Genomic DNA, 19,916 nt, shown 5'->3' with positions numbered 1-19,916 from the left:
CCCCCCTCCCCTCCCAGGGTGTGTGGACACTAAAGCATCTCTTCTACTGTAACATTTGACCTCTCCCCTCCCAGGGTGTGTGGAATCCGCGTAAGATCCAGAACCCGGACTACTTTGAGGACCTGTCTCCGTTCCAGATGAGGTCATTCAGAGCCGTGGGGCTGGAGCTCTGGTCGATGACGTCAGAGATCTACTTCGATAACTTCATCATCACTTCCTATAAAGAGGTGGCCGATCGCTGGGCTGGAGACAGCTGGGGACTCAAGAAACTGGTGGCTAGTGCCAACGAGGTGTGTATGACACACACACACACTCAGCGTACATTTATATATACACACACAGATGGATATATATATAACACATACACATGTTGTATAAAAAGTTGGCTGATCGCTGGGCTGAAGACAGCTGGGTACTTAAGAAACTACTGGCTAGTGCCAAAGAGGTACACACACCTATATATATATATACACACACACACACACACACGTAGATAGACTCAGCAAAAAAAGAAACGTCCCTTTTTCAGGACCCTGTCTTTCAAAGATAATTCATAAAAATCCAAATAACTTCACAGATCTTCATTGTAAAGGGTTTAAACACTGTTTCTCATGCTTTTTCAATGAAACATAAACAATTAATGAACATGCACCTATGTAACGGTCTTTAAGACACTAACAGCTTACAGATGGTAGGCAATTAAGGTCACAGTTATGAAAACTTAGGACACTAAAGAGGCCTTTCAACTGACTGTGAAAAACACCAAAAGAAAGATGCCCAGGGTCCCTGCTCATATGCGTGTACGTGCCTTAGTCATGCTGCAAGGAGGCATGAGGACTGCAGATGTGGCCAGGGCAATAAATTGCAATGTCCGTACTGTGAGACGCCTAAGACAGCGCTACAGGGAGACAGGACGGACAGCTAATCGTCCTCACAGTGGCAGACCACGTGTAACAACACCTGCACAGGATCGGTACATCCGAACATCACACCTGGGGGACAGGTACAGGATGGCAACAACAACTGTCCGAGTTACACCAGGAACGCACAATCCCTCCATCAGTGCTCAGACTGTCTGGATTAGGCTGAGAGAGGCTGGACTGAGGGCTTGTAGGCCTGTTGTAACGCAGGTCCTCACCAGACACCAGACAAACCCACCGTCTCTGGACCAGACAGGACTGTCAAAAAAGTGCTCTTCACTAACGGGTCGCGGTTTTGTCTCACCAGGGGTGATGGTCTGATTTGCGGTTATCGTTATAGGAATGAGCGTTACACCGAGGCCTGTACTCTGGAGCGGGATCGATTTGGAGGCGGAGGGTCCGTCATGGTCTGGGGCGGTGTGTCACAGCATCATCGGATTGGGCTTGTTGTCATTGCAGGCAATCTCAATGCTGTGCGCTACAGGGAATACATCCTCCTCCCTCATGTGGTACCCTTCCTGCAGGCTCATCCTGACATGACCCTCCAGCATGACAATGACACCAGCCATATTGCTCGTTCTGTGCGTGATTTCCTGCAAGACAGGAATGTCAGTGTTCTGCCATGGCCAGCGAAGAGCCCGGATCTCAATCCCATTGAGCACGTCTGGGACCCGTTGGATCGGAGGGTGAGGGCTATGGCTGTTCCCCCCCAGAAATGTCTGGGAACTTGCAGGTGTCTTGGTGGAAGAGTGGGGTAACATCTCACAGCACGAACTAGCAAATCTGGTGCAGTCCATGAGGAGGAGATGCACTGCAGTACTTAATGCAGACTGTTACTTTTTTGATTTTGACCCCCCCTTTGTTCAGGGACACATTATTCCATTTCTGTTAGTCACATGTCTGTGGAACTTATTCAGTTTAAGTCTCAGTTGTTGAATCTTATGTTCATACAAATATTTAAGTTTGCTAAAAACTTTCTATATATTTCCTCATTGAATGTTCATTCACATTCACACAGTTATATTTGCTTAATACCCCCCCCCCCAGCCGGGTGTGTTTTCCCAGTTGACCATGGCAGCAGAGGAGAGACCGTGGCTCTGGGTGGTCTACATACTGACTGTTGGTCTGCCCGTAGGACTGACTGTGTTATTCTGCTGGCCCAAGGTAACACACCAACACTACGGACTTGTTACTCACACAAAGTGGTGTTTCCTGCTCTGTCTGTTTGATATTCTATTCATCTTGTTTCATTTTCACGATACAGAACCAATCAACACTCCTATATCTTTTTGTTCTTTGCCATTTAAGAGGGTATTTATCGATCTAACCACCAGCTCATTGTCTGACTCTCTCTTTCCTACAGAAATCAGATGATGACTATGTGTACAAGAAGGTGGACCCGCCTAAACCCGATGTAGAAGAGGAGGAGGAAGATGAGGATGAAGAGGAGGAGGAGGAAGAAGAGGAGAAGGGAGACCAAGCAGCTGAGGCCAAAGCTACTGAGAGTCCAAAACCTGCAGGTCAGAGAGAAGACATGAGATCTCTCTCGCCTTCTCTCCTTCCCACTCTTTCTCCCTCTTTCCCTCTCTCTCCCTCTTCCTCCCCCTCTCTCTCTCCCTCTTCCTCCCCCTCTCTCTCTCCCTCTTCCTCCCCCTCTCTCTCTTCCTCCTCCTCTCTCTCTCCCTCTTCCTCCTCCTCTCTCTCCCCCTCTCCCTCTTCCTCCCCCTCTCTCTCTTCCTCCCCCTCTCTCTCTTCCTCCCCCTCTTTCTCTCCCTCTTCCTCCCCCCCCCTCTCTCCCTCTTCCTCCCCCTCTTTCTCTCCCTCTTCCTCCCCCTCTTTCTCTCCCTCTTCCTCCCCCTCTCTCTCTTCCTCCCCCTCTCTCTCTTCCTCCCCCTCTCTCTCTTCCTCCCCCTCTCTCTCTTCCTCCCCCTCTCTCTCTTCCTCCCCCTCTCTCTCTTCCTCCCCCTCTCTCTCTTCCTCCCCCTCTCTCTCTCCTCACTTGTTCTTTCTTCCATATTTCTTCTCCTTTCCTTAGTTAATATTTCCTCTCATTGTACTTTTCTCTTTCAGAAGTGAAGAAGGAGAAGGCGGAGGAAGAGAGTGGGGCAGCTGGAGGGGACAGCGTAGAAGATGAAGAGGACGATGAGGAGGAGGAGGAGGATGAAGGAGAGGAGGAAGAAGAGACCAAGTCCAATGAGGCAGCATCGGATGATGTCGGTGCTGAGGTACTCTTTTAGTTGTCTGAAAGATCAAAACGTCCTCTACAATACTCAGTTCACACATTTGACCCTCTGAAACTCTGGCTTCACCCTAATTATCTCCTTCCTCCCAAAGTGTGCACTTGTTCACTTCCCTTCACTGAAATGACTGGTGTAAGAAATATGGTGGAAACATCCACGAGAACATGCCTCCACCAATCCAATGCTTCTAGATTTGTGGGAAGTAGTGAACAAGTGCACACTTCAGGAGAAAGTAGACATTGGGACACCTTGTCTTTCATTCATCCCTTCTTTTTCATCCCTCGTTTCCAAGCAGAAGGAGGAGGCGGACGAGGGGGGCCACAGCGTTGGCGACGGACACAAACAGGCCGTGAGGAAGAGGAGGGTACGGAAAGACTGATGAAGACCAACGACAACAAATGAAGCCTTCTCTCTCTCTCTCCTCTCTCTCTCATCTCTGCATGCCCTCTGGTGGTCCTAGTGACCAAGATACTACCCCTCCTCCTCCATCAGTCAAGTGACAACCATCCACCTTTCCTTCTTATCTTCCTTTGTTCTCTCTATCCGTTAAGCCTCTCTAAGGCCATCAAGGCTACCCTGACCCCCCCCCCAACCCTCCTTTCTTCCACAATGAATACTATGCCCCCTCATCTTCTTCCTCCTTCCCCAATCATCTTCATCAGCTGCAACTTTCTAACCCCCCCTCCCTCTCACCTCACCCTCCCAACTCACCCCCCCTGCCCTCCCAACTCACCCCCCTCCCAACCACCCCTCCCTCCCAACTCACCCCCCTCCCAACCACCCCTGCCCTCCCAACTCACCCCCCCTCTCCAGCTTCCAGTCTTCCTGACTATAGTTCCTAGTTCTGGTTTATTGTTGACATTTGTTAAGCTTCAGAAGTATTTTTTTATTCAAACTGAAGTTAAAAGGCAGCTCTCTCTGGCTTGTGTCTCAAATGACACCCTATTCCCTGAAATAGAGCTTTGGTCAAAGTAGTGCACTACATCGGGGGGAAATACGGTGTTAAAAAGTAGTGCACTAAATTGGGGGAAATAAGGTGTTAAACAGTAGTGCACTAAATTGGGGGAAATAAGGTGTTAAAAAGTAGTGCACTACATAGGGAATAGGCTGGTCAGAGAGAGTGAAGACCTCTATAGCCATGTTACTGTATTGCTGCTGTGTGACTGAAGTTGCCATGTTTCTCCAGCCTGGTCTCAGATCTAGTTGTAGTTGCCATGTTTCTCCAGCCTGGTCTCAGATCTGGTTGTAGTTGCCATGTTTCTCCAGCCTGGTCTCAGATCTGGTTGTAGTTGCCATGTTTCTCCAGCCTGGTCTCAGATCTGGTTGTAGTTGCCATGTTTCTCCAGCCTGGTCTCAGATCTGGTTGTAGTTGCCATGTTTCTCCAGCCTGGTCTCAGATCTGGTTGTAGTTGCCATGTTTCTCCAGCCTGGTCTCAGATCTGGTTGTAGTTGCCATGTTTCTCCAGCCTGGTCTCAGATCTGGTTGTAGTTGCCATGTTTCTCCAGCCTGGTCTCAGATCTGGTTGTAGTTGGAGTCAATTCCTCTGACTATTATTGTGACAATATTTGGCTCTGAAATACAAACTGTGCATCCCAAAATGCACCCTGTTCCTGTTATATTGAACTACCCCATGGACCCTGGTCTAAAGTAGTGCACTATATAGGGTGCCTCTAGTCTAAAGTAGTGCACTATATAGGGAATAGGGTGCCATTTGGGACGTAGATCTACAGATCTGGGACCAGTCTTAAAGTTTTACTACAGAGACAGAAGGATATTTTAAGACAATAAGGCGCCTTACGTCAGGTTGAAGGTTAGACATCAACTTTAGATTGATAGTGTTTGTTTTTCATTAATTAACTTATAAAAGGAAGTTCATAATATAATATGTCAGTTCTTTGTGTTATTTTGTTTTTTACTAAATGATATGGATTTAAAACTGAGGATTGAAAATCGGCACTGATATATAAAAAAAAAAGTATATTTATTCATTCTCGTTTGAAACTTCTCCCTCTTGTTCATTTTACGGCTAAATTTAAAACATAAGAAAATATTACAATGCTGTTTTTTCTCTTGAGTGAATTGAAATTTTAGGATGTTTAAAAAAAAATATATATATAATAATTTGTAGTTAGTTTTATCACTGTTTTGCTTATTGTGAGCCTACGTCAGAACAAACAACGTGTTTGGTCAAAGTCGGCATGAAACCCTCTATTCTCCACCCGAGGGAGCTGGGTATTCCGGAACATCCAAACTCCGGTTCCGGAATGAATTATAAACAATTCCGTCTTCTATGGAAAGAGATGTGCATTTGTTTGTTCTGTTTTCTCCTGCTTTTTCTAGTAAATGTTTTCTGTTCTTGTACGACAACCAAGGCATATTTCCCTGTTTTCAATAAGTTGCAAATTGTACATTGCTCTTGGAAAATTAAATATTTCGTACAATAAGTCGTAGTAGTTGTTGTACTTGTTGTAAGCCTGGTCCCAGATCTGTTTGTGGTCTTGCCAACCCCATTTCTGTCATTGTCAAGGACTTGGTATAACACACTCAAACAGACTGGCTCTCAGGCTAACTTGTCATTGTACTGTTTCCACGAGAAGTGCCGAGTCATTGTATGATTAACTATGACTAGTGTTGTACTAGGCTGCTCCGCTCTTGGGGGCAGACAGACTTCACCCAAGGAGTTGTCTGAAGTGTGGCCTTGAAAAGGGAACATCACCTTCTGGATCGGAACAGAGCATTCTTGGCTTGCCTGGGTTGTACTGGAACAGGGTCTGCTGTCTAGAGAACCTATAGAAACTAATCAAGATCTCACTAAGGATGCATCTCACTTGTCAACAGGTCTTATATCCTTCTCTTGTCTCCTTTTAATTATATCTCCTTTCCTACTTCCTTGTCTCCTTCACTCCTTTCCTTATTTCCATTGATAGAGTTACACTCCCGACTCGTACAAAAGCATAAGAAGTATATTTTTTTATTAAAACAAAAGTGTTAAAAGGCAACATAGAATCTCTAAACTTCTACACAGAGGCAGTTAGTTCCATAGGATGTGTGTAGACATTATCAACATGCCTGAAGGAAATACTAAGTTCACTGTCCCAAATGGCACTGTTCCCTACATAGTGGACTACTTATGATCAGGGCCCTAAAGGCCCAAAGTAGTGCACTATATAGGGAATATGGTGCCATTTGGGACTAACAAGAGTCAGGAGCATACAATATAATACCATTTAACATAATACAAAATAAAAAATAAAATGTTATATTGAAATAAAAATAAATAACATGATGCATTGAAGTGCAGTGGAATCATCTCCAATATTCCCTCATCTTTTCCTTTAGCACCTGGAACCCATAGAATGGTTCTCTGATAGAACCACTCCCTCTGATCTCTGTACAATTGAGTGTTGTGATTCTTCCTGATTTTAATTAGGAATTTCATCCTCTATTCAAATAGAATGGGAACTGACCGAGCCATCTCCTAGCCAAAATCCCAACTGTCCATGTTATCCTGATCACAGCTCTCTCTACTATAACCAGCCTAGGAGAGAGCACAGCCATGCTTCCTCAGTCCATTACCCAAAGCAGGAATAACAACCTTCCTTATCAGCAGATCTGTGTTAATGCACTGACGGAACCTTCCGGAGTGTTCTACAGCCTGAGTGTTCTAATCAATACCACTCAAGGCTCTTAACTGTAAAAAGCAGACCTCTCTCTCTCTCTCTCTTGTCCTCCCTCACTCCCTCCATCCTCCTCTACCATCATAGGTAAAGGAGGCCGTCTCACCCTGTACTGTAACTTGACCCTAGTCAAGGGTTGTATTTGTCATGTTCAGCATAACACTTGTTTACTGTGCTTTTTCCTTTCCCTACTGACTCCACACGGCACGGTGACGATATGAATTAGGAACCCCGTTCCTAGTGGAAGGAGTAGCATACCAGTGACGACAACACACATCGGAGTATATTAGTAGTACTGCTTAAAAATACGTCTTACAGAATCATATTTCATCATGTTTGTGTCCATCAATAAGTGGTGGAAATTAACAATTAAAAAAACAGACACTTAGTAACCTTTTGACCAATCAGATGAGATGATGGAATGTGTTAATATAATATTATATAATTACATTGACATGTCATTCAATATGTTTGATTCATATTTGGGGCCAGGAGTTATGGCCATATTCATATACAACAAGTCCCGTTTCCTTCCAGATCCAACCAGTCATCAAAATAAAGGTCTGATGTCATAACTCATTAGAGATGCAGTTGACATGACAACACAAAACAGTATTATAAGATGAATTATAAAAAAGTTAAATCATGTCTGGGGTTTTATGTTAGGAGGGTAAAAAGAGGTCAAACAAGAATGTAAACTGGACTCTTGGGGGTGTGGTTGGGGGTGAGGTTGGAGTGTAGGGAGGATTTTGGCGTCTGGAATTAGAAGCTGCCCCTAACCACAGATCTAGGATCAGACTACCCTACATAGTACACTACTTAGAAAATAATCTGCCATTTGGAACACGTCCATATCCGTCCCTAGAACTGTGGTTACAAACAGCTTCTACCTCCTCTGCTGTCATTTGGGAGAGATGTTGCAGGTAGCCTGAGTGCCAGTCTGTTTGTGCTATCATGCCTACGGTTTGTGTCATCCCAAACATAGAGATGGCACAAACAGATCTGCTACCAGGCTGTTGTAGGTGGTCTCATTCCTCCTGGTCGTCGTGGGTTACTTCCGTTTGCTCTTGTTGTCGGTGGTTTGGAACACGCTGGAGGCCGACATGAGGTTCTCGATGTACTGGCCTAGAACCTGGTTCTCCGACTTCAACTTCAGGTTCTCCTCTTTGACCGCATCCACACGTGCTGACAGGTCTGGAACAACAGAGGTACGGAACTTAGAACTAGACAGACCAGTGTTTCCCCTATATAAAGGCTGGGTGCATCAGAGTTTGACAGGGGAGGCCACCCCGCCTAAGTAATTAATGATAGATGAAACGCCGATACAGAAACAGAAGCCTCCTGATAGCTTATTCCACATCACTGCCAAATACTCCTCTCTCCCAGACTAGACAACGTTTTAGCTTATTCCACATCACTGCCAAATACTCCTCCCTCCCAGACTAGACAATGTTTTAGCTTATTCCACATCAATGACAAATACTCCTCCCTCCCAGACTAGACAATGTTTTAGCTTATTCCACATCAATGACAAATACTCCTCCCTCCCAGACTAGACAATGTTTTAGCTTATTCCACATCACTGCCAAATACTCCTCCCTCCCAGACTAGACAATGTTTTAGCTTATTCCACATCACTGCCAAATACTCCTCCCTCCCAGACCAGACTGAGTGTTTTAGCTTATTCCACATCACTGCCAAATACTCCTCCCTCCCAGACTAGACAATGTTTTAGCTTATTCCACATCACTGCCAAATACTCCTCCCTCCCAGACTAGACAATGTTTTAGCTTATTCCACATCACTGCCAAATACTCCTCCCTCCCAGACTAGACAATGTTTTAGCTTATTCCACATCACTGCCAAATACTCCTCCCTGCCAGACTAGACTGAATGTTTAGCAGCACCAGACTGCTGTATTAAGGTACATTTAAACACATCCCAAATGAAACCCTATTCCCTACACAGTGCACTACTTTTGACCAGGGCCCATAGGGAATAGGGTGCCATTTTGGACAAACCCTTAAATCCATCTGAGTCAGGAAGGGAGTAGCTGTATTAGCCTCACAGAGAGGATGAGAGGGTGGCTCGGTCAGGGTAACCCCCCCCCCCCACCACTCTCCACACTAAACCGTTGGAGATAGAGTGGACAGATACAATCGGAGACCCATTTAGGAGCTCCATTAACACAACTGGAGCGCCACTGATAACCTCACTGACAGAGAGGAGATACATGAACACACCCTCCAGTGTGTAACAGAGAGATGTGTTACCTTCCACTGTGTAACAGAGAGAGATGTGTTACCCTCCACTGTGTAACAGAGAGAGATGTGTTACCCTCCACTGTGTAACAGAGATATGTGTTACCTTCCACTGTGTAACAGAGAGAGATGTGTTACCCTCCACTGTGTAACAGAGATGTGTTACCCTCCACTGTGTAACAGAGATGTGTTACCCTCCACTGTGTAACAGAGATGTGTTACCTTCCACTGTGTAACAGAGAGATGTGTTTCCCTCCACTGTGTAACAGAGAGATGTGTTACCCTCCACTGTGTAACAGAGAGATGTGTTACCCTCCACTGTGTAACAGAGATGTGTTACCTTCCACTGTGTAACAGAGATGTGTTACCTTCCACTGTGTAACAGAGAGATGTGTTACCCTCCACTGTGTAACAGAGAGAGATGTGTTACCCTCCACTGTGTAACAGAGATGTGTTACCCTCCACTGTGTAACAGAGATGTGTTACCCTCCACTCTGTAACAGAGATGTGTTACCCTCCACTGTGTAACAGAGATGTGTTACCCTCCACTGTAACAGAGATGTGTTACCCTCCACTGTGTAACAGAGAGAGATGTGTGTTACCCTCCACTGTGTAACAGAGAGAGATGTGTGTTACCTTCCAGTGTGTGTAACAGAGAGAGGTGTGTGTTACCTTCCACTGTGTAACAGAGATGTGTTACCCTCCACTGTGTAACAGAGATGTGTTACCCTCCACGTGTAACAGAGATGTGTTACCCTCCACTGTAACAGAGATGTGTTACCCTCCACTGTGTAACAGAGAGAGATGTGTTACCTTCCACTGTGTAACAGAGAGAGGTGTGTGTTACCTTCCAGTGTGTAACAGAGAGAGGTGTGTGTTACCTTCCAGTGTGTAACAGAGAGAGGTGTGTGTTACCTTCCAGTGTGTAACAGAGAGAGGTGTGTGTTACCTTCCATGTGTGTAACAGAGAGAGGTGTGTGTAACAGAGAGAGGTGTGTGTAACAGAGAGAAGTGTGTGTTACCTTCCAGTGTGTGTAACAGAGAGATGTGTGTGTTACCTTCCAGTGTGTGTAACAGAGAGATGTGTGTGTTACCTTCCAGTGTGTGTAACAGAGAGATGTGTGTGTTACCTTCCAGTGTGTGTTGTAGCTCCAGCACCTGGTTGATGAGCCTCGTCTTCTCCTCCATCTCTACCTGGTTCTCCATGTCTCCTGACAAACACAACACACACTATATTACTGGACACACACTATATTACTGAACACACACACTATATTACTGAACAAACACTATATTACTGAACACACACAGTATATTACTGAACACACACAGTATATTACTGAACACACACACTATATTACTGAAACACACACTATATTACTGAACACACACACTATATTACTGAACACACACACTATATTACTGAACACACACACTATATTACTGAACACACACACTATATTACTGAACACACACACTATATTACTGAACACACACACTATATTACTGAACACACACACTATATTACTGAACACACATAGTATATTACTGAACACACACACTATATTACTGAACACACACACTATATTACTGAACACACACACTATATTACTGAACACACACTATATTACTGAACACACACTATATTACTGAACACAAACTATATTACACACAAACACACAGTATATTACTGAACACACACTATATTACACACAAACACACACTATATTACTGAACACACACACTATATTACTGAACACACACTATATTACTGAACACACACTATATTACTGAACACACACATGTAAACAATCAGACGATACAGACAGACAGCATCAGACAGACTGACAGACAGCATCAGACTGACAGCATCAGACAGACAGACAGACAGACACAACCAGAGGATGTGTTGTTGTTTGTGGCATCACCATCCATGTCGCAGTTCATGGTGAAGTCCTCGTTGTCCTGTTTGGTATGCAGGACTGCCGTTCCTCTGTCCACTGTACGTAGACACACACACATATCAAGGTGAGCGAAAAATAGAGTTAGCTACTATCATATGATTTTTGTTATACATTTTTATTTAACTAGGTAAATCAGTTAAGAACAAATTATTATTTACAATGACGGCCTAACCCGGCCAAACCCTAACCCGGCCAAACCCTAAGCAGGATGACGCTGGGCCAATTGTGCGCCGCCCTATGGGACTCCCAATCACGGCCGGTGGTGATACAACCTGGAATCGAACGAGGGTCTGTAGTGACGCCTCCAGCACTGAGATGCAGTGCCTTAGACCACTGCGCCACCACAAGGGTCCAAAACAACGTAACATGTGCGGGAAATATCATTGCAGGAGCACTGCCATCTCATTCAAAGTGACCTCACTCATCTGGCTCGATCCAAAAAGCTGGGAGTCTCCAACTAACGGTCCCCAGTTAACTCCTCGATCTGTCTAACGGACTATTAATTCAAATGACGCGGATAAAGGTAGCTAGCTAGATAAGTGAACAACAGTACTGTACGTTAGCCTACCATCATCCAAATACCCAAACAAGAAGACAGAGGAAGCCATAACAGGCCAAGATGACAAGTGATGCTAGCTGGCTCTCTAGCTAACGTTACAGTAGCTAAACAGCAACACACCCAAGACCAGGCAGCTAGCTAGTAAGTTAGCATAGCGGCAAGCTAATGTTAGCCATCTAGCTGGTTCATACGATAAGCTAACATTTTACAGAGAAGCAAGAAAACTGAGAAAAAAACGACTACTGTAGCTAACTACCGGCTGTCAAATTAATAACCGCGATATTATGATGTTAGCTTGTGTACATAGCTAACTCGTAGTTAGTCACAATGCTTGTTACAGTAGCAAGTTAGACAGCTAAAATCTCAGAAATCTGTCAAATCCGTAGAATTGACGTGCGATTCTCAACAACTACAAGCCTAGCCACGTAGTATCGTTTATATTTCGGAAATGTCAGTCACTTACCCTTCGATATAATAACAATATTGTGTCAAAACCTTAGCCGGTTTGTGTGGATAACGTTATTAGCTGCTAAGACGACACTGCGGCTTCCCATGTATGACAGTCTGCGATGGGACGTCCTCACACACGTCCACATTGGCTGGGTGTAGGGATCGACGCGGCCGATAGGGGGAGCCCGCGCAATGCAAACAGCCACAGGTGGTAGCAAAATAACGACGACATTTATTGGGCCCCGTCCCGTAACAATATGCTTGTATGACCTCATTCCCTCCTCTTGTCTACTTGCTCCTTCCACTAGATGTAGACTAGTAGTCTGATGAAGGGAAAACGTGAAGGACATTTGATTTCCGATAGGTGTGGCAGCACTGTGTACGTCTGTATGTGTGCATTGGTCCCGTGTGGCTCAGTTGGTAGAGCATGGCGCTTGCAACGCCAGGGTTGTGGGTTCATTCCCCACGGGGGGACCAGGATGAATATGTATGAACTTTCCAATTTGTAAGTCCCTCTGGATAAGAGCGTCTGCTAAATGACTTAAATGTAATGCATTGATTGTGCAGGTTGTATCTGTTTGTATGCGTGAGTATTCTGTTCTTCACTATAGTACAGCCTCAGACACCTTAAACACACACACACACTGCAGCTCTGACAGTCTCTCGTCACTCCCTTAGTAGTGAACTACACAGGCTAGCGGTGCAGCAACAGTTGGCAAGGCTAGCCCAGCCGTAATACACACACCATATCACAGCCACCAGGATCAATGTACTTGGTGACTCTCTGCTCTGTGCTCCAGTTTGAAGGGTTTATATGTCTCCCTCTGTCTGCAGCTAAGACTAACCCAGGTGAGGCTGTTGCTTGGCCAACCCTACCCAGTCTGTACCTCCAGTCCTAGGGTTCTGTAGTTTATAGTACCTCTATGTTCTGTAGGTTATAGTACCTCTATGTTCTGTAGCTTATAGTACCTCTATGTTCTGTAGTTTATAGTACCTCTATGTTCTGTAGCTTATAGTACCTCTATGTTCTGTAGTTTATAGTACCTCTATGTTCTGTAGTTTATAGTACCTCTATGTTCTGTAGCTTATAGTACCTCTATGTTCTGTAGTTTATAGTACCTCTATGTTCTGTAGCTTATAGTACCTCTATGTTCTGTAGCTTATAGTACCTCTATGTCCTGTAGTTTATAGTACCTCTATGTCCTGTAGCTTATAGTACCTCTATGTTCTGTAGTTTATAGTACCTCTATGTCCTGTAGTTTATAGTACCTCTATGTCCTGTAGTTTATAGTACCTCTATGTTCTGTAGCTTATACAGATGTTCTGTAGCTGTATAGTACCTCGCTATGTTCTGTAGCTTATACAATGTCTCTGTAGTTTATACGTAGCTCTACTATGTGTCTGTATCTGTTTATAGTACTCTCTATGGTTACTGTAGCTTTATAGTACCTCTATGTTCTGTAGCTTATAGTACCTCTGATGTTCTGTAGCTTTATAGTACCTCTATGTTCTGTAGCTCTATAGTACCTCTGATGTTACTGTAGTTTTATAGTACCTCTATGTCCTGTAGCTTATAGTACCTCTATGTTCTGTAGCTTATAGTACCTCTATGTCCTGTAGTTTATAGTACCTCTATGTCCTGTAGCTTATAGTACCTCTATGTTCTGTAGTTTATAGTACCTCTATGTTCTGTAGCTTATACAATGTTCTGTAGTTTATAGTACCTCTATGTTCTGTAGCTTATAGTACCTCTATGTTACTGTAGTTTTATAGTACCTCTATGTTCTGTAGCTGTATAGTACCTCTATGTTCTGTAGACTTATAGTACCTCTATGTCCTGTACGTCTGTACTATGTACTCTCTGATGTTCTGTAGTTTATAGTACCTCTATGTCCTGTAGTTTATAGTACCTCTATGTCCTGTAGTTTATAGTACCTCTATGTTCTGTAGCTTATACAATGTTCTGTAGCTTATAGTACCTCTATGTTCTGTAGCTTATACAATGTCCTGTAGTTTATAGTACCTCTATGTTCTGTAGTTTATAGTACCTCTATGTTCTGTAGTTTATAGTACCTCTATGTTCTGTAGCTTATAGTACCTCTATGTTCTGTAGTTTATAGTACCTCTGTGTTCTGTAGGTTATAGTACCTCTATGTTCTGGAGACTAGACCCAGATTGTACGTGACTCTGAATTTATATGGAATGCAGGTAGTTCCTTGTCTGATTGTTCAGAATAACTCTCTACAGGAATCAACAGAGTAAAGGGTGTTACACCTCGCTCTGTCTGTCTCTCTGTCTCTCTGGGGGAACGTGGCTTTACAATGTGTCTGTATCTGTCTGTGTCTCTCTGGGGGAACGTGGCTTTACAGTGTCTGGCTCTGTCTGTGTCTCTCTGGGGAAACATGGTTTTACAGTGTGTCTGTCTCTGTCTGTGTCTCTCTGGGGGAACGTGGATTTACAGTGTGTCTGTCTCTGTCTGTGTCTCTCTGGGGGAACGTGGCTTTACAGTGTGTTTGTGTCTGTCTCTGTGTCTCTCTGGGGAAACATGGTTTTACAGTGTGTCTGTCTCTGTCTGTGTCTCTCTGGGGGAACGTGGCTTTACAGTGTGTTTGTGTCTGTCTCTGTGTCTCTCTGGGGAAACATGGTTTTACAGTGTGTTTGTGTCTGTCTGTGTCTCTCTGGGGGAACGTGGTTTTACAGTGTGTCTGTCTCTGTCTGTGTCTCTCTGGGGGAACGTGGCTTTACAGTGTGTCTGTCTCTGTCTGTGTCTCTCTGGGGGAATGTGGTTTTACAGTGTGTTTGTGTCTGTCTGTCTGTGTCTCTCTGGGGGAACGTGGTTTTACAGTGTGTTTGTGTCTGTCTCTGTCTGTGTCTCTCTGGGGGAACGTGGTTTTACAGTGTCTGTCTCTGTCTGTGTCTCTCTGGGGGAACGTGGTTTTACAGTGTGTCTGTCTCTGTCTCTCTGGGGGAACGTGGCTTTACAGTGTGTCTGTCTCTGTCTGTGTCTCTCTGGGGGAATGTGGTTTTACAGTGTGTTTGTGTCTGTCTGTCTGTGTCTCTCTGGGGGAACGTGGCTTTACAGTGTGTTTGTGTCTGTCTCTGTGTGTGTCTCTCTGGGGGAACGTGGTTTTACAGTGTGTTGTGTGTGTGTCTGTCTGTGTTTATAGCTGACCTGAATACAAATAAAAAGTCCACCCACAACCACACCTGAATCCTGCCTCACAAGAAAAACCTCACCGCTGTACTGCTTAAAAAGTACTTAACATCTGTGTTTGTGTGTGTGTGTATGGTTTCCTGGAAACAAGGGTGGCTCAACTTACCCCACTCTCTCCTATAGGTGTGTGTAGGTGAATGGACAGAGCTACTAGCTTTGCAATTAAAGGTGAGTTTGTCTTACCTGTAGGTCTGTCATCGGCGAGGGAGATGTTAGTGAAACTCCCGTCCTCTTCTTCCAGCTCTGCTTCCATGACCGGACTGGACTTTTCCCTGATTCACCCTTTTAGTTTCTTTTTCTCTCTGGCCTCTGGCCTAAACGTTCTTTTCTCCCTGTCGGCCTGTTTTTCCCTACCTCACTCCTGCTTTCTGTCTCTCCTTATCGTTTGACTCTTTTCTCACAGTCCCTCTTTTTATACATTTGTTTTCTCAACCTGCTTTCTTTGTCTGTGTCACTCCCTTGCCTCTCCTTCACCCCCGTCTCTCTCTCTCTTCCTCTCTTTCAGCGCCCCGCCCTCTAGATCACCTGTTCCCGTCAGGCGGCTGGCTCCCTCTCCTTCTGAATTATTTATGTTGTCACGGTTACCTGCCCAGATAACCTTGGTGACTGGACAGGCGGCAGGTGACACTAGTTTTGTCCTGGGAAGCAGTTGCTGATTGGCTCATAAAGGTTTCAAAGTTCAGGGAGGAAAATAAACACAAAACACTCAAGTGCCATAAACACACACACACACACACACACACACACACACACACACACACACACACACTCTTATACAGCTAACCTTGTGGGGACACACAATTAAGTCCCATTCAAAATCCTATTTTCCCTAAATAGCATTTGACCTCGTGGGGACTAACAAAATGTCCCCAGTTGGTCAAATGCTTGTTTACTATTTTTGTGGGGACTTCTGGTCTCCACAATAATAGTTAAACATGTACACACACACACACACACACACACACACACACACCTTTCCCCATGCTCACTTGGTCACACATTATCTAGAGAAGGGCACAAAGTACACAGAGAGGTAAAGAACCAGCAAACAGATGCACCCTCTTTCTCCACTCCTTTCTTTCTCCACTCCTTTCTTTAATTGTTTCTTTCTTTCTCTCTCTCTCTCTCTCTCTCAATTCAATTTCAATTCAATGTGAGGGCTTTAATGGCATGGTAAACATATGTTAACATTGCCAAAGCAAGTGAAATATATAATAAACCAAAGTGAAATAAACAATAAAAATGAACAGTAAACATTAGACTCACAGAAGTTCCAGGAAAAAGGAAACTGCACACTGCTCCTGATAGTATCACTGCTCTTTAATAAGCTTTACGTATCGGCCTCGTGGCTTTTGTGAGTGTTTTAAAATTAGCACCCTTTTGTAGACCTAGCCCCACCCACATCCGTTCCACGCATTGAAAGGGGTTGGTGAAGGAAATACTAATACGTGCTACCAAATATAACAACATACATTTCAGAAATATTCAAATAAAGTGTGTAAATAAGACGTATTAAACACGTCTGTAAAACCACAATGAGGACATAGACCTACCGAGCAAGTTTTCATAAATTTTACGAAAAACATCAGAGTAATCTGTAATAGGGGCATAATTCATGTTCAAATTCACAACATAACATACATAGGCATTTCATCATTAAGTCCTTTTAGGAAATAATGTCTGGAGGATGAAAATCCAAAAACATTCTCTTTTACTCAGAGTATTATTAATGTCACCTCCCTTGTCTGATATCTTAACTTTCTCTATGCCACAACATCTAAAGGTAGAAATGTCATGCTTCAGGTCATTAAAATGTACCGTGACTGGATAATCCCTGTCGTTTCTCCTGATTTAACTTTGATGTTCACTAATTCTCTGTTTGAGAGATCGGGTGGTTTTACCGACATAACAGAGCCCACATGGACATTTAATCATGTAAATAACATGGGTGGTGGAACACGTAATAATGTCATTTATTCAGAACCGTTTTCCTGTGTGTGGGTGGCAGAAATATTCACACTTCATCATATTGTTGCACTGTGCGCATCCTCTGCATTTATAGCTACCAGTTGGAAGAGGGCGTAAAAGAGCCTGGCTGATTTTCTTTTGTGGCTGACAGTTGGCATGAACCAATTTATCGCGTAAATTGCGACCTCTCCTATACACAATAAGTGGTGGATTTGTAAATTCCACCGGCAAAACTGGGTCCGATGATAAAACATGCCAGTGTTTCTTGACCGCATCTCCCACTTTTCGCGAGTTCAAAGTATATGTAGTTGTGAACATTACGGAGTGTTCTGTAGCTTTAGCGGGTCTTTTTGTAGCAGTTCATCTCGTGTTTTTCCCAATGCCAAATTAAGAGCTTCATCCACACATTGTGACGAATAGCCTCCTAGAAACCTAGTGCGCATTTCCGCTGCTTTTTCTAGATAATCCTCTGTGTAGTGGCATATACGGCGCAGTCTGAAAAACTGGCTTCTTGGAGGTTCCCTTTTTAATGGCTCCGGGTGGAAGCTGTCCCCCTGTAATGGAGTATTTCTGTCCGTTTCTTTTCTATACAGAGTGGTAAACAGGGTTCCATTTGATTTCTCAATCCACATATCGAGGTAATGAACACGTTGAGTTTCACATTCAATAGTGAATTTGAGATTGGGGTCAATGTCATTGAGTAGTGCCATAAAATGTGACTGCGTTTTTTCCGTTCCTTCCCATATGCAAAAAATGTCGTCAATATATCGATACCACTTCAGGACTTTATTCAAAAATGTTTTTTCGTTTTCATTATTAACAAAACGTTCTTCAAAAAGACCCATATAGAGGTTCGCATAGCTCAGAGCGAATGTGTAGCCCATCGATGTTCCATTCGTTTGGAGGTTTGGAGGTTGTATTCATCATCAAACCTAAAATAGTTACACGTCAAAACATATTCAGCCAACTCCAGAATACAGTTGGGTTGGTGGGTATTCGTTAGTGTCTCTGTCTCCCAAATAGTGAGCTAGGGCTGTCAGCCCCCCCCACATGGGGAATGCTGGTATATAGACTCTCGACATCTAATGTGACCAAAATACAGTCTTCTGTTAAACCCGTTATTGGTGAGATCTTGTTTATGAAGTCTATAGAATCTTTCACATATGATGGCAATGATTGCACATGAGTTTTAATAAAAGAGTCTACAAAGTTAGACAAGGGCTCTAGCATTGAGCCTATTCCTGCAACCACTGGTCTGCCTGGATAGTTGCCTTGTTGTGTTTTAGGTTTGTGTAATTTCGTCAACATGTACAGGCATGGACGTATGGCACATTTGCAGCAAAGATATTCATATTCAAGTTTTAATAGGGCTCCAGATTAGAGCATATTTCCCTTTGGAACACCTGTGTGGGATCAACACTCAGTTTTCTATAGAAACGTTCATTACTGAGTTGTCTCTGAATTTATTCTTTATATTTTTCATAGTCTAAAACAACCACAGCACCCCCCTTGTCTGCAGGTTTTATAACCAAAGATTAATCTTTCATTAATTCATTGAGTGCCAGTTCTTCTGTTCTAGTGAGATTCTTCTGAATGTGGTTTGTTGGTCTCGTATATACTGACATGGCTTCTTGTTCGACTAACCTACAATAGGTATTAATCGAGGAGTTGTTAACCATGGGACAGAATTAGCTTTTGGGCTTAAAATGGGTACCGGTTCTTTGATTTGTTTCTAGGCTCGAAACAGTGTTTTGAGAAAACACCTGCTCAAGTTTAATCTTGCGAAAGAATTGAAACAGATCATCTTTCGTATCGAATGGTTTATCTGTACATGTAGGTACAAAAGAGAGGCCCTTAGATAAGACTGAGACTTGAGCGTCAGTAAGGTCTTTTTTGGAGAGGTTAATTACCGCGTCCCGCTGTAGCTCCGTGTCCACGGCCTGTGTTCCTGGTCTCCTCTTCGACCGCTTGCCTCTCCTGCATCGTTTATTTTCTTTCGTGGGGCCTTGTGTTGCTTCCGGGCAAAAAAAACCCCTGACAGTGTGCGATGGTAGCTGGAGTCGCTGTCTGTAGGGAATTCACTCTCAGTGGATGCCTCTGTGTCTATGTTTCCATGTCCTCCCACTTCTGCGTATCTGCGTCCCCCGAGCAGTAGTGCGTCTCTACGTCGGCCTCTCGGTGCTCCGGTCCTTGGGCCTTCCCATGCGTACACCTGGTTGAGCTGGTAGTCCTCTGTGTCTCGCTGATATTTCTGGATCTTTGTTGCTTGTAGAAAGTCTCTATATTTTCCCAATGGACTGGTTGATCGTGTCGTCTATGCCTGTGAGATTAGGGCCTAGAATCTCCTTCCAGTACAACCTCATGTTCACTAATCTTAACTTTAATTTAGTTTACTTCCTTCGACACGTGTTCAATGATTAATAACATGAAATCTAAAGAACATTAGAAGTTACAAAAACAATAAAGACATTTCAAATGTCATGTGATGTATATATACAGTGTTGTAATGATGTGCAAATAGTTAAAGTACAAAATGGAAAATAAATAAGCATAAATATGGGTTGTATTTACAATGGTGTTTGGTTGCCCTTTTCTCGTGGCAACAGGTCATAAATCTTACTGCTGTGATGCACACTGTGGTCTTTCAACCAGTAGAATGGGA

General features: G+C 43.8%; 3 protein-coding genes across 5 annotated transcripts in view; 2 read left to right on the top strand and 1 right to left on the bottom strand.

Annotated features, from left to right (window-relative positions):
* Window positions 1–59, top strand: part of LOC139579776 (high-affinity choline transporter 1-like) — a 7,899-nt gene extending 7,840 nt beyond the window's left edge. Inside the window, exon 4 of the mRNA XM_071408596.1 lies at window positions 18–59. Within this exon, the coding sequence (XP_071264697.1) occupies window positions 18–59 (42 nt within the window). The remainder of the gene's footprint in view (window positions 1–17) is intronic.
* A 15-nt stretch (window positions 60–74) lies between these two features.
* On the top strand, window positions 75–5,605 carry clgn (calmegin; the record flags this gene model as incomplete). 2 transcript variants are annotated; one of them, XM_071408230.1, is given in 5 exon segments in its annotated part: window positions 75–290; window positions 1,968–2,084; window positions 2,284–2,440; window positions 2,991–3,145; window positions 3,456–5,605. In XM_071408230.1, coding segments are annotated over 5 exon segments (729 nt in total), but the record flags the coding sequence as incomplete, so codon positions are not given.
* Window positions 5,606–6,116: 511 nt separating this feature from the next.
* Window positions 6,117–12,278, bottom strand: scoca (short coiled-coil protein a). Of its 2 annotated transcripts, none has more exons than XM_071408231.1 (4): window positions 12,086–12,278; window positions 11,028–11,099; window positions 10,230–10,310; window positions 6,117–8,032 (listed from the first exon to the last, which is right to left on the bottom strand). In XM_071408231.1, exons 2-4 carry the CDS (start codon window positions 11,044–11,046, stop codon window positions 7,890–7,892), a joined length of 243 nt encoding a protein of 80 aa, XP_071264332.1. In that variant the 5' UTR covers window positions 11,047–11,099; window positions 12,086–12,278; the 3' UTR covers window positions 6,117–7,889. The 2 variants fall into 2 exon arrangements, with proteins under 2 accessions (XP_071264332.1, XP_071264333.1); XM_071408232.1 differs by having other exon boundaries at window positions 10,230–10,307; window positions 12,086–12,241.
* Window positions 12,279–19,916: the final 7,638 nt, after the last annotated feature.

Source organism: Salvelinus alpinus, chromosome 6, assembly GCF_045679555.1.
Source record: "Salvelinus alpinus chromosome 6, SLU_Salpinus.1, whole genome shotgun sequence".
Lineage (NCBI taxonomy): Eukaryota > Metazoa > Chordata > Actinopteri > Salmoniformes > Salmonidae > Salvelinus > Salvelinus alpinus.
The sequence above is the reverse complement of the archived record's forward strand: the minus strand, read 5'-3'. Positions and strand labels throughout refer to the sequence as shown.